The sequence below is a fragment of the Erpetoichthys calabaricus genome, chromosome 9 (assembly GCF_900747795.2).
Source record: "Erpetoichthys calabaricus chromosome 9, fErpCal1.3, whole genome shotgun sequence".
Classification (NCBI taxonomy): domain Eukaryota; kingdom Metazoa; phylum Chordata; class Cladistia; order Polypteriformes; family Polypteridae; genus Erpetoichthys; species Erpetoichthys calabaricus.
This window is the reverse complement of record NC_041402.2, coordinates 147,641,676-147,656,150: the sequence shown is the minus strand read 5'-3', so window position 1 is coordinate 147,656,150 and position 14,475 is coordinate 147,641,676. Positions and strand designations below refer to the sequence as shown.

Here is a 14,475-nt window from a genome sequence, read left to right as displayed (position 1 = left end):
ATATAAGATGGAGCAAGGTTATTTAAGGCTTTATAAACCATAAGCAGTATTTTAAAGTCAATTCTGAATGACACAGGTAACCAATGTAGTGACGCCAAAACTGGAGAAATGTGCTCAGATTTTCTTTAACTAGTTAAGATTCTAGCAGCTGCATTCTGCACTAGCTGTAATCGATTTATGTCTTTTTTGTACAGATACGACGTACAGATACAGTACATAAATATCTGAACAGTTAATGTGTATTACATGTATCCACTATATTCTTCACCATAGTCTATTTTAATGAATTTTTTATTGCCTTTGACTAGGCTAGTAGGTGGGTTAACTGAATGGTTAACTTTCAGGACTGACATGTTGCACTCCTATTAAGTGCACACTTCACATAAATGCATGTGGTGATCTTGTTTGTTAATCAGTTTGTAACATTTTTGTTTAATTGTATAAACGTTTGTGTATGCATTATGTAATTAGTAATTTCTTAAGTTTCTAATTGTGTTTAACTTGTGAACTTGTTACATCATTCTGAGACTGCAATCAGTAAACAGTGCTTTTCAAAAACAAAAACATTGTGCCTTGTACAGTACTTATGGGAAAGCATTAAAATATATAGTTATTACCCAGACTAAAGAAGCATACTCAGGCAAGGAATGTTTATGCCAGTGCTGTCATTGGTTGCTACCTTAATTTGTGGGAGAGGTTAAAAAAATAATTTTACAGATGATGAGATTGATTTTGAAAAAAATATTGTTGTACCCACATGGATTTTTCAAAGATAAAGCATACAGGGGATGAACGTGATGGGCTTTCTAAAATGTATTTCTGCCCACAGAAATACAAAAAGAGGATATATAACATATAATAAAGCCTGAAAGATGTGTATTTCTGTTTCAAAGTAAAAGGGTGGGTGGGTTAAAAGCCTTCATCATGAAAATGATTGACAACTGCCTCACTCCATTCTTAATCCTCCTGCTTGAATTATTCATTTTTTTGTGTCTGAGGTAACAGGGACGAGAGAGAGTTTTGTTGGATGACGGAAAAGAGATGGCAGTTTTTCAGAGGTGTGAGGTGGGATGGGAGTTTTTTCGGAGGATGGATGTTGGTTTTGCAGAGGCAGGATAAAAGATGGGAGTTTTGCTGGAGGAAAGAGTTTAGGGTGTCCTAAAATGTTTTTCTGGGGTTTACACCTTATTTCTCTGCCTGTGCGAACACCCCTCTGTGTCCTGCATTTTTTCTTGCTGCATCATAAAGGCTTTGCAGATTAGACTTACTGGGTTAATGTTAACTTACCGGTTATGAGTGTATGCACGAGTAGACCTTTTCCAAGTTTTTTCCTGCTTTACACCTGATGCTGATGGAAAATGTTTTGGCCTCCAGAGAACCTGAAGTGGAACATTTGAGGCTAAGTTGTGTTATCTACTGTATAATATGCTTGTGCTGGTTGAATTGAACACTGCATGTTTGAGAGACTGGTATTTCTTTCCCAGGTTGGTTTCAAAAAATCTACTAAAAATCGACTAAGGGTTTAATTAATAAGTAAATGGATGAACATATTGATTGCATAAAACTCTGCATATTTCATTTCTGTGTTCCATACTGTTTTGACTCTTTCTGGCTCTTCAAACGTAAGACCTAGGCTCAAAAAATACAGGCCTCAAAGTTCCAATGAGGCTTAACCACAAAATGAACATTACCCCCCCCCCCCCCCAAACTTAAGAGGCAATGTTTAAACCTGCACAGATCCAACAATAAAGTATTCTATGAGTAGAGAATTTTAAATATAGGATTGGGGGAAGAAGCTGTAAGTGCCAAATGGGATAGACAGGTATCCCAACCAGGAGAAGGGAAGGTTACTTGCCTAGATAGATAGATAGATAGATAGATAGATAGATAGATAGATAGATAGATAGATAGATAGATAGATAGATAGATAGATAGATAGATAGATAGATAGATAGATAGATAGATAGATACTTTATTAATCCCAATAGATGGAAGGCCCCAGGTGGATGGACAAGCATTCCGACCAAGACAGAGAAAGACTTAAATGGGAGGCCCCAGATCAATGGACAGACCTCCCGACACAGATGTACTTACTTATCCTGGCCGGCATAAATGGGAAGGACAGGGAAAGACTGTCTCTAGAGGTTGTTTATTCACCCAGGAAGCTAAATGGCAGCAGCCATGGATATCAATACCTGCTTGGACACCAGCAGGGAATGCTGGAAACTGTAGTCCAGGAGCAGCTCTGCAGGGGTCCGTGGGTGCCCCAAGAGGGTGTCTGACCAGGAAATGCTTCCAATGGGCAAATCCCTGTCATCGGAAGTATTCCTGAGCCCTCAATAAAAGGGAACACACTACCTTGTCCAGGAGAGTCGGAGCTGTGAGGAGGAAAGGCAACACTTGACTGGAGGATTGGCAGTGTGGGGAGAAAGAGAGGCACTGTAAGCATTCTTTGTGCAAAGTATTTTTGTAATAAACACCTCTTTGGTTTGAACCCGGGACTTGTTTGTATATTTGTGTTTGGGGCTCAGTGGTGCCCCTATCCTTCACAAAGCAAGGTCAAAGATACATACTTAGGGTCAAAACTAAGGAAAGAAAAAATAATTTACCAAGCCAGAGACATTAGACAAAAACCAGATTTGAAATTCAGAAACTAGCCACAAAACCAATTAAGAAATCAGAAGATAAAAAGTGTATGAAAATGTTAAATTAATCCAAACCACAGCAACAGCCGACCCAAATGTCTCACAATAACAACATCTGTTAACATTCAAATTGGTGGTGTGATAGATGATACAAATTAGTAAGTTTTTCAGAAAACAAAATAGTGTAAAACAAACCTCAGAATTAAATTCTCTGAGCTCCAATCCCCCAGCTTTATTTCCTAAAAAAACTGCAAAATACCTCAGAAAAGGCTAAAAAAATCACAATAACTAATATAACAAAATGTTTAAAAGCATCTCAAGTTGAAAACCTTAGAAATTTTGAAACCTCTGCCCCCACCCCCCAAAAAACATAAAACAATGTTTGTTTTATTTTTAAAGGTTTATTTTACAAAAGAAACAAAAAATAATTAAAATACAGAAAGTTACCATAAAATGAGGCACCTTAAAAAAAAATAATACAAAGTCTGAAATCCAAAACAACAAGAAAAAAATCCAGAATATCAAAAGCAGGTAGTTATACTAATCCAAAATAGAGGGCCAAAACACAGAAGTGGAACTATAATGGCAAAGAGCCCATTCATGAACTGCTGTCACTTAAGTAGTGATGGGGTGGATCTCCAGTCACAGCAACAGGTGGCCCTGCCCCAGCCTCAACATATAGTGTGTAAGGCACATAACAAAAGGAACAAATAACACAGGACAACCTAAACTAAACATTCACCAAAGAAATTAATATTTATAATAAAACAAAAGCATAATAACAATATTTACAGAACATTTCAAAAACAACAAAAGGTTCAATAAAAAGAAAACCTTCTTGTGTCAGGGATGAAAGCCTGGCGGTAATTAGGACTAAGATAAGACTCTTGACCAATGAATGAGGAGGAGAGGAGAATCTTCAATTAGGGTTTCCTGTTTATTTTGAGCATACCACTGGACCCTGACATGTAAAATATGCAACACGTGTAAAATGAGATTTTTGTTTTTCCCGTTTTTCCATGGATGTATTTCACATTGTTTGCCTTTGTACAACATTGGCTCATATTATATCTCTATTTTGCATGAAAACATAAAAATATTTTTTTTTTCTCAACCATCAATTCAAACTACATGGGGTAAGTAACATATTAAAAAATATATTTTTTGGAGTATTCCCTTAAGGTTCTGTTCCAGTACGACCAGAAACAATTCAGTGCTAAATGGGATGCCAGGCCACTGAAGAGACAATCTGCCTGCACACCTATTTATGTATAAAGAAACTTTGGGATTTGTAAGCAAACCAGAGAATCCACAAAAACCTGTGTGGGCACTGGTAAAATGTTTACAGTTTACTACTTTTGAGAGTCAAATGAATGTGGCAGAAGTGATGAAGGACTGGCATCAACTTGTGTAGCATCAGGTTATCCATGTTCATAAATGAGTTTTAAAAGTAATACATGACTTTTTTATTGTTCCATTCTTTGTTAATTCATTTTGTTTCATGGTAATACATAAATCTGAACTGCCACAAATATCGATTCTGAAAAGTTCAGATACTGATGGCAGTATCCAATGCTACTTCATAATAAACAGTATTTACATTGGTAGTAGTATATCAGGTCATCAGAATTACTTTCTATTACATTTCCGGAATTAGTCAAGAATATAAATGCTATAGATCATCTCCCCTTCTATTGCACTCTAAAACTCATATCAATATGTTTATTCTATAAAACTTGATATTTATTTGGCCTATTTTGGTGTGTTTGTTTGACTTTACCTTTCCCACTGACTTTTCTTTAGCTTTGCACATTTAAAAATTTTTTGTTGTACTGTCCAATTGCCTTATGATTATAGTTCCAATAACATATCTAAAAAAACTGGAATTAAAAAAAACACATTACAGAGCTAATGAAATCACTTTCATACTGGATGGATTTATATAATCACGTAAACATATTGTTTTTTATTTCTTACTACTGAAGTGTGTATATACTCTCTTTTCAAAGTGAATTAAAGTGAACCCGTGAATCACTAGGCAGCATCATGAAGCAGAGTTTATCAGCTTAATTCAGAAGCCGTCACAGCTAATAAGCAAATATTTAGAATCTTGCTCCATTTAAATAAGCAAAAAATTAAATTAGAGACCGCCACCACACATTCTGCTCCAGATGTCATTACAATCTTCATAACTTATTCGTAAGTACCATTACTAACAACCATTACCAAGTTTCTCCCTGATTTTTGTTACATTTAAATGTTTTAAGAGTTTTTTTTTCTTGCAGTTTATCCTTTAGCTAGATACTCTGAAGCACCAGGCATATTTATTAGTTTACTAGAGTTTGTTACCTTATGAATTGAACAATCAACACAAGTGTGTCCCCATAAAAAACAGAGAAGTTATTAATGTAAAACGTATATTCCTGAAAGTCTCCTTGTAACCACTTTAGGCACCATGTAAACAGACATCACTTCTTAGGTGCCACTGCTCTACTGCCAAGTTGCTTGCAGTCCTATGGAAAAGTACTTTGTTTTTGATGTATTTGAACAAATCTGTATCCTTGTATGCTATAGTTCTACGGAAGCATATTAGGGCCAAGGAGAAGAAAAAAAATACAGACACAGTGAAGAAAAAAAAAGTGCATATCGAGAATAAAGTCGACGTCAAATTTATTCTTGACATGTCCACTTTTGTTGAGATTTAAGTTGATATTTCCATTTTAAACTTGTTTTTTTCTCTCTCTAGTTTAACTTTGACATGTCGTAAACTTCATTTTAAAATCAATGTTTAACTTACTAGATTTTCTCAAACCCCGTCATAACTAATGTAGCACATTAAATGCTTTGTGTCAAGTGTTCCCCGAGCCATGTTAATCTCTACGTGCTTCGACTTCCTCTTGCACTAAGGGAAGGCGCAGGCAGCGATCTCCACACAGAATACATTCTCTTTATGATATGCCTGCTCTCTGAACATTTAAAGCTTGCTGAGATAAAAACTTGATATCATTTTCATGATAAAATGCATTAAAGCATGTATTAAACGGGGGTTTGACAGTGGCGTGGCGGTAGTGCTGCTCCCTCACAGTAAGGGGTCCACAGATGTACATTCAATGTAGAGAACCTTTATGGCAGGTGTGACGAGGCTCCAAAAAGCTGGATGTATGAATGGGTATTTCATTGGTTTAACTGAACTATTGTGTAAATGTTGGGTTTGTGAGCTGGTGGTCGGAGACACGAACACAGAATTCAGTGGATGTTCCTCTAAGCGGGCTTTCCTCATTGCATGCATGCTGTCTCTATCTAACATACCAAACCCCCAGTTTCTATCCATTTTCTTTCTCCACATAACCAATCACCACACGATAAATGTCTTTGTGACTGTAAAACTAGCTATAAACTTAGGACACGGAGTGTTTTGAACTTTGGAAAATCTTTGTTCTACACGTTTAATTATGCCATCCATTCAGGGTTGTGCCCATCCCAGCAAGCATCGTGCATGAGGCAGGAACAATTCCTGAATGTGGTGCCAGATCATCGCAGGGTGAATACAAGCAACACATACACTAGGGTCAACTTAGCATAACAAAACCCCACATCCTACATGACTTTAAAAGGAAACTGAAGCACGCCGAGTAAACCCACTAGAAAAACATGCAAACTCAAGGCATGGAGCACCCGAGACCCCCTTGCTTTGATGCAGCAGCGCAACCTCCACACCACTGTGCCCCCACATTTAATGCATTTCATCATGAAAATGATATCAAGTATTTATCTTATCATTCTAAATGTTCAGAGAGCAGGAATATCATGAAATTAATGTATTCTGTGTGGGGATCACTGCCTGCGCCTCCTCTCAGTGCAAGAGAAAGTCTGTTTAAGAAGCGCGTACCGATTAACATGGGTTGGGGAGAATTTAATGTGCTACATTACTTATGACTGGTTTTGAGAAAATCTAGTAAATTAAACATTGATTTTAAGATGAAGTTTACGACATCCTACTTTAATTACAAAATAAACTACAAGAATAAAGTGGAAATGTTGACTTTAACATCGACATTAGTGTTGAGATTAAAGTGGAAATGTCGAGAATAAAGTCGACACATTGACACATTTTTTTTCTTCACTGTGTCCGTATGTTTTTTTCTTCTCCATGGCCCTAATACGGTTTTGTATAGTTCTGTATCTAGTGAGTGACATAATCTATTGTTGTATCTTGTCTTGAGAGTTGTCGTGGTGCTGTGTGCCTGCACTTGGCGAGGAGGGCAGTGCAAAAGCAAAGAAGTTTATACTGTTGTATTGTGCATATTTATGAGGTGGCCATGAAAGATTGGCCACCCAGCTTTGTGAAGAGGATTACTCGTGTTCTGTGTTGTATATTGTACTTGACCCATTTTTTGACACACTCTGAAATGCCAAAGATTTCTTCCATTTTTTACTTTCCCTAGAAAGGTTTCTTTATTTGGGAGTTTTTTTTTTTTTGTCATTTTAGGGAGACGAGGCTAGAGGGCTGTCACAAAACAGGGCCTGTTAAAGCTCATTGACGCATTCCTTATGTGATTTTGGACTATGCAAGAAATAGTTTTTTATATATTCTTATATATATATATATTTATATTTATATATATAATATATTATAATATATTTTATATATTATATAAAGGGCTTTTTCTGTCTGTGCACCCAGGCTCTGGAACTCCTTACCTTTAGTGGTTAGGCAAGCCACTTCAGTCGCCACATTCAAATCACACCTAAAAACTCACTTCTTCACATTGGCTTTTAATTCTTAACCTGTCTTATTTCCACTTGCTTTTTGCTATTTCTCTGTTTTATTGGGTCCCCTGACCTGTTTTTTTAGTGTCTCTGTTTTAATTCTCTCTTAATGTTTGTTTTTAATATTTTGCTTTTAGTCTTGCTTGTTTTAACTGTACAGCGCTTCGGTCAGTTGTAATGCTGTGTTTATAAGCGCTTAACAAATAAAAATGGTATGGTATGGTATGGTATATTCAAGTTAAATGAGTCTTTCCTCATTAATGTAATATTAGACTTGTCATATTGTAAATGCATGCAAATGTTTTATGGTTTAAAATGATATAAATAAAAACTTGAATTTATATGTATATTTATTGGTGTTGTGATTTTAAAAGTTAGTTTATGCTTTGGGAGGATTATTTACAGGTAGGTCTAAAGTCTGATGTAGAATGGTGGAAAAATTGCCATCAGAGTCTGGAACTGAATCTTCAGTAAAGAGTTTTGAAATGCTTTCTTTTTTGTTTCTAATTGCTAACTGTACTGCTGTACAACCAGATAAATCTTTAATAGTTTTGTCAGCTTTATTAAGTAGTAAGGCCTGGACTATCAAGACATTACCATTCAGAGTGGCAAGATGCAAAGGCGTCCATCCAAGGATGTTTCTTGCATTTATTTCGGCGTGAGAACGGATCAATTGAAGAACGCTGATTAAACTTCCTTTTTGGGTGCAGAAGTGGAGCGGAGTCCAGCCAGAATCTTCTGCTATGTTAGGGTCAGCATTAGCCTTTAGGAGCTCTGTGATCACTTCTTCCTTACCATAGCGAGTGGCCAGATGGAGGGGCGTCCAACCCTTTTCTCCTCTTGCATTAAGTTCAGCCTGATTTTCTAGCAGCAATCGCACTGTGGCAGACCGCCCTTGGAAAGATGCCAAGTGTAATGGTGTCCAGCCTTGTGATGTTTTCAAATTTGGATTGCCTCCATGTTTTAGTAGATGTCTACATATTCCATTGTGTCCCTTTAAGGCAGCCATGTGAAGAACTGTATAGTTATTATTATCCAGACTGTTGACATCGGCTCCACTTTTAACTAGCAGTCTTGCTACTCTAAAATGTCCTTTTTCTGAGGCAAGATGCAAAGGTGTTTGACTCTCATTTTGCTTTTTGTTTAAATCAGCTCTGTGTTTTATCAGAAGAGTAACAATACTTATGTGACCGTAGGAAGCTGCAATATGAAGAGCTGTCCGGTTCTCATTTTCCTGCAGGTCAATCTCTGCATTGCGAGGTAGCAGAACACGTACAACATTTTCATGGCCATTTTGGCATGACAAATGAAGAGGTGTCCATCCATCACGTTCTCTAGAATTAACTGTGGCGTGATTGTCTAGCAAAAGACGAGCAATTCTGTCATCTCCATTTTGAGCTGCAAAATGCAGAGGGGTCCATTTGTCTTCATCGGTTAAGTTCACATCCGCCTTATGTTCAATTAACAAACAGCAAATGTCAAAATGTCGATACAAAGCAGCTGTGATTAGTGGAGTGTAGCCATTTATACTTTGGGAATTAACAACCGCCCCCATTTGCAGCACTTCTTTCACTGTTTTAAAATCTCCACTGGCCACTGCATAGTGCAGCAAGGTATAGTTGTCCTCGTAAATCACAAATACATCTTCTTCCTTGACAATGGTTTTAAATGTGTCAAAGTCCTTTTTTGCTAAAACACTGATGATAAAGTTTTCTGACTGTTCATCACCTTATTAAAATACAAAACAGTATGTTAGTTAAAACATCCTAGTAGACTCCTTTAATAGTTGAATTGCAAATGAATAACCATTGCAAAACAATGGTTAGACAATAGAGTAGTTAATTGCTATTGCCATATTCTTATTTTCATTTAGACATTTGTAAACTATAGTACATAAATGTTATCACACATAAGTAATGCCTCATAACAACCTGCCCAAACTTACAAAATTACTGGGGTGCAATCAGAGTCTTCACATTCTTCACTTTACACAGGTTTTCCTAAAACAATTATATTGTCTAGTGTTTACATATGGTAAATGAATGGACTGGTGGCACTGTGATGAGTGGCAGTGTGGCTTAGACTTGTCACAATACTGGTGAGAACGGCTAGTGGTCTCACTCTATAGTATGATGAGCTATAGAATGAGGGAATCCTGGTGCTGCTAGGGTGAACTTCACAAGGGTACCTGAAGACATTGAATGGTGGCTGGGAGAAACAAAATTATTCCTAAAAGTGGAAGTGCTTCTGGACCAGGCTTCTACAGGGAGTGGGGGAGGTAGTCAGAATTTTGAAGAGAGAAGGATTAATCTATGTAATGAACAGGGCAAGCGGAGAACTTACCGTACAGGGCAGACCGGCCTCTTATGCACTTTGGGAGGCCAGAAGTCTAAGGCTTTCCTGTTTCCATCCTGCAGAATTTGTTTTTCTCTGCTCCTGTTGTTCACTAATTATTGTCAATAAAATCTCTTTTCTGTTACTACTGCAGCTGTGACTTGAGTTTGTGGACTGTTTGTGAGCATCCATGAAGCCTATAATGTGGAGTTCTGCCACCTTGAAAGTTAATAAAATATTTTTGTGAAAACAGTTTATTGTTAATGCTGTTACATACAGTATGCTCCTACTCAATCAGTGCTTGTCGTATTTGTGTCTATTCTACTGCAAATGGTTATTTTGGTCTACGGTAATTAATTGTAAAGCTAAATATCGATGAGTCATTTTATACAATTTAGTCCTATTCTTCATTAACCATTTAATTTTGTTACTTCATAGAATGATTTATTATTTTTTGTGGATACCTTTAATTGTAGATTTTGTTTGAGGTGAACACACATAAATTGCTTAATGATGCAATTAACTGATATCCTATCTTGGTTTTCTGTTACAAAATTACCCCATAAGTACTGTTTGCCTTTGATTAATATTTTCATTAATTTTGCCTTAACATAGTTTAGGATGTCAGTAGTCAATGATATTGTTTATTATACGGTATTTTTAATACTGCTCCTGGTAGTTTATTTAGATGCAGTACACTTGTTTCTACTTTTTTTTTTATTATTAGCTGTTGTTAATATTATTTATTTATTTATTTATTTACTAGTTGCACTATTCATCTAAGCCAGGTTAAAATCTATGTAATCAACGTAGACCTTAGCATTAACATTTGCAGTGTACCATCCAATGGGATACATTTTGTAATGCATGTAGTAATAAAATGTATTGCATTTGTCATTCCAACAAATGGCACCTCACAAATATTTGTAGAAATAAAATGCATTACCATGTTTGTGATGAGCCATCTGTTAGAATGACAAATGCAATGCATTTTATTGCTACAAATGTCTGTGATGCACCATTTATTGAAATGCCAGAAACATAGCAACTGAACGGATACAGAGACACTTATCATCTTATTAAAGTGAATTACTTTCTATTTCAATTTATCACTATTCATTACCTATTAGTTATTTATCTATTATAGTATAGTTCTTTTCTTATCTTGCACTTGTCTTGTGTCTATTTATATGTATGACTTTTTTAGTTTTATATGTTGGGGTTGATTTCTTATTTAATCTGTAAAACACTTTGAGCTACATTTCCTGTATGAAATGTGCTTTATAAATGAAGATTATTATTATTATCATTATTATGATTTTGCACTGTGGACCTGGTAACATTATTTTGTGCCACTGCATACTGCGATATGGTTTATGGATGGTATGACAATAAAGCTACTTGACTTGACTTAAAAAATTATATGTATTTATAATTTTCAGTGGTTAGAGATACACAACCAAAAAAATGGATCTTTAGGTGCTTCATCTAAACATTTTATATTAATTGTAATGTTATTTTTATATTATGTATACAATATTCCATTTTAATTTTTTTATATGAAATTCTTAGCTGATTAATGGTTATATTTTCCAAAAGGTATTACATGATTACAACCTGAAGAAGCCTGTATATTGAGTGTCACTTTTTTCTGTATGCATATTATTATCAGTTACCCAAATATGGGGATTGATAGTTAAAACAAAATGAAGAAGCTCTTGGAGAAAAAATAGTTACTCCTTCAGAAATATGGCTATATGCTTACTGGAGATCTTAAGGAGCTTCACTGGAATATTAATATAAATTGCTTTATAAGAGAGCATAACCTAAATGTCCATTTTTTGTTCTATGCCAGATTTTTAAATTTGAAAAATTCCCTGTAAAAATTACATATTTATATTGTAGTGATGACTGCAATCAGGATTACAGGTAGGGTAGGGTGGTACAGGACACAGGTAGAGCCTTACAAGACCTTTATTAAAACAGAGAAATACTTCCCAGCAATGATAATGCACATTCCCATTCAGTGTAATATGTTGGGTACTGTCAGAGAACTGAGTCTCTGAGCACTCTGGAAGACTAACACACAGTTGCACTTAACGCATGTGACTGAGTGAGCCCAATGATGGAAAGTGAGAGGTTGAAACACCTCCAGGCCACTAAATGTCATACAATCCCAGGAGAAAGTGTATGGGACTGTGCTCTACCTGAAAGGGTGCAGACAGGTGAAAAGTGCCTTTCAGGTGAATGGAAGCCTCAGGGCTACAGAGATATTAGGAGACATTAATATGAGTTCTAGCCTGATGTTCTTGATGCAATTTCTGGGCACTTCTGACACCAGAAGTAACTCATTGAGTAAAGACTTTGGACAAAGGTTGGGATAAGCACTGGACCGATATGAGGAAGTTAGATCAGGCCTTGAAGAGACACAGAGAGAATAAGTAAAGTGAATGTTTGAATATGGTAGGTTTAGCTAGGCCACACTCACAGGACCTCAGCACCTGGTCAGGTAGGCCCAGAGAAGCAAGTATGCTTTTGTATTTCCTTCTGCTTATCTAGTACTCTGCATTCTTCATATGTTTATCCCTTCTAATTATTGTATTAAACCAGTTTCTTTTTGAAATTTGGCTTTTATATTTTGGCTTAGACAGTATTGCTTCAGCAAATATTTTTAATGCTTGGGTGATCTTTGTCAAGGCAACCTTGCGTGTTGAAGTGTGTACTTTATATATATTGTACATCACTCTAAACAGAGAAGGGCTAGAATGCAGCACACCCTGCAACTTGGAAAGGTGTCGCACATATTGTGATTTAATACACCCTTATTTATTCATATTTGCCTGTTTCTCACACCATAATATACGTACAGTATATATACAAGTATAAATATACACACAAGCACCATTTTACCATTTCCATCATGAACATTTATATTGTCCTCTCATCCTTTTTGTTTACCCTGTTCAGGGTCCACGATACACTGGACGACCCTGCATGGCTTATGTAGCTGCGTTTTTCTGAAATTACCAAAGTTCAGCAACTTAAAAAATGGGATTCAACAAAAGCCTGACGTTTCCACAGACAAAATATCTTTGTTTTTAAAAGTTTTAGTTAAAATTCAAAGTAAAACAGTTCACACAAAAAAGAAAATTAAAATAGCTAAAAAAAAAAGAAAAATTCTTAAGAAAAGTTCTGTTCAAAGCTTAAATCTTGCTATATTTCAAATCGTTACAAATCACTTCAAAAAACGTTTCTGAACCATTTCCAAATGACGATGTTCAGAAAACTGTATGCCTATCCCATTTCTGAGTTGAAAATGAATCTTTTAAGTTCCTGTGTACTGGGACCTGTTCTAAACACAACTGAACTAATTAGCACAGTGTATCTCAGTTATAGCAAGAAAGCTCTATCTCTTATTAACTTATAGGGGGACAAGACTATACCATTGTCTATGACTATGAAAGAAATTTATATTCTATTCAAATTAAGCAAACACTAATATCAGTTTAACTCAAGAGCTTTAACTTTCTAAGATTGGCTGTTACAGCTTGTCAGCTGATTAGAGTACAGACATGCACATATCCACACCCCATAAAACTGGACTTTATTAGAGTCACCAACTAATACAATCACAAAGTTTTTGGAGTGTGTAAAGAAAGCCAGACTTTGCAGGAAAACCATAAAAACGCGAAGAATTTTAAAATCCATGCAGACAATGCCACCCTCAATCATTTTATTCTAAAATTATTTAAAAAAAAATGAATCACTACATACCTGGCTTTGCCACTGGCTCCTTCTCCACTTGTGGTGCCTTTTAAAAGACATACAGTAAAGGATGTAAGTAGAATTGACTGCATTTTAAAATTATTGCTTTGTTTTGGGAAAAAAACCCTCCTTTTTCCATCAAGCATAAGTATTTTTTTAAATTAGAGAGATGCCATATTTTTAAATGTATTCTTTTATTCATAAGTTTAAACATGGTTTTAGTATGTTTTTATAAAGCTAGCATTAAATTCATTCCTGTTCTCTTCAGATTTTTACAAATACACTCTAATGCATGAAGCTCTTAACATCTTCACCAATTTGCTTTGCCATCTGTATGCTGAAACAACTTCAGAATTCAATATATCAAAGGACTAGAGCATCACTGAGCTCATACTTACTTCTTTGATGCTGCTGGACTGTTTGCAGTACACAAGCTGATGAGTCTTTCCTTCATCATTAGATCCATGTGCTATATCTACTGACTTTATCATTTCATTGAGTACTTCAGTTTCTTTAACAATATCTATGGTGGCAAAAAGGTGAGTACATTATAAGATTAACTTCTATTAATTAAAATGTAACATATCAAGTGTGGTGATTACTGTGTGACAGATTTAGAGCATTAAGTAAACAGCAATTTATTCTTTTATAATCAATTTTGTACATTTTAGATTTCACATTATTATGTTTAATATACTGTACATACAGTACATAGTAAAAGGCTGACTGTTGTGGGTGCCATGGAGGACAGATGGGCATCCCGGCTGGATGACAGCATGATCTCCTACTAAGATGGAAGGTGCCAGGGGATTGACGGGCAGAAACTGGAAGCCAGTAGTAGTTCCATCCCCCACGTGTCAGGTGACAGCTTGGACACCTGTTGTGGTCCCTGGGTGCCGGAAGGGTGCACTGTCGGGGTTATAGACTGCCCTGGTTCACAAACATTCTGATTCTAGCATAA

At 36.0% G+C, this 14,475-nt stretch overlaps 1 protein-coding gene across 2 annotated transcripts in view; it reads right to left on the bottom strand.

The window, feature by feature from the left end:
• ankk1 (ankyrin repeat and kinase domain containing 1) overlaps positions 1-14,475 on the bottom strand; it is a 523,463-nt gene that overhangs the window by 457,209 nt on the left and 51,779 nt on the right. Inside the window, exons 6-8 of one of the 2 annotated variants that reach the window (XM_051931876.1) lie at positions 13,913-14,037; positions 13,524-13,560; positions 8,013-9,143 (exon numbers count right to left, since the gene is read on the bottom strand). In XM_051931876.1, the coding sequence (XP_051787836.1) occupies positions 8,013-9,143; positions 13,524-13,560; positions 13,913-14,037 (1,293 nt within the window). Of the gene's footprint in view, positions 1-7,312; positions 9,144-13,523; positions 13,561-13,912; positions 14,038-14,475 lie in introns of those variants that run through there. The other variant, XM_028810302.2, reaches the window with a different exon arrangement.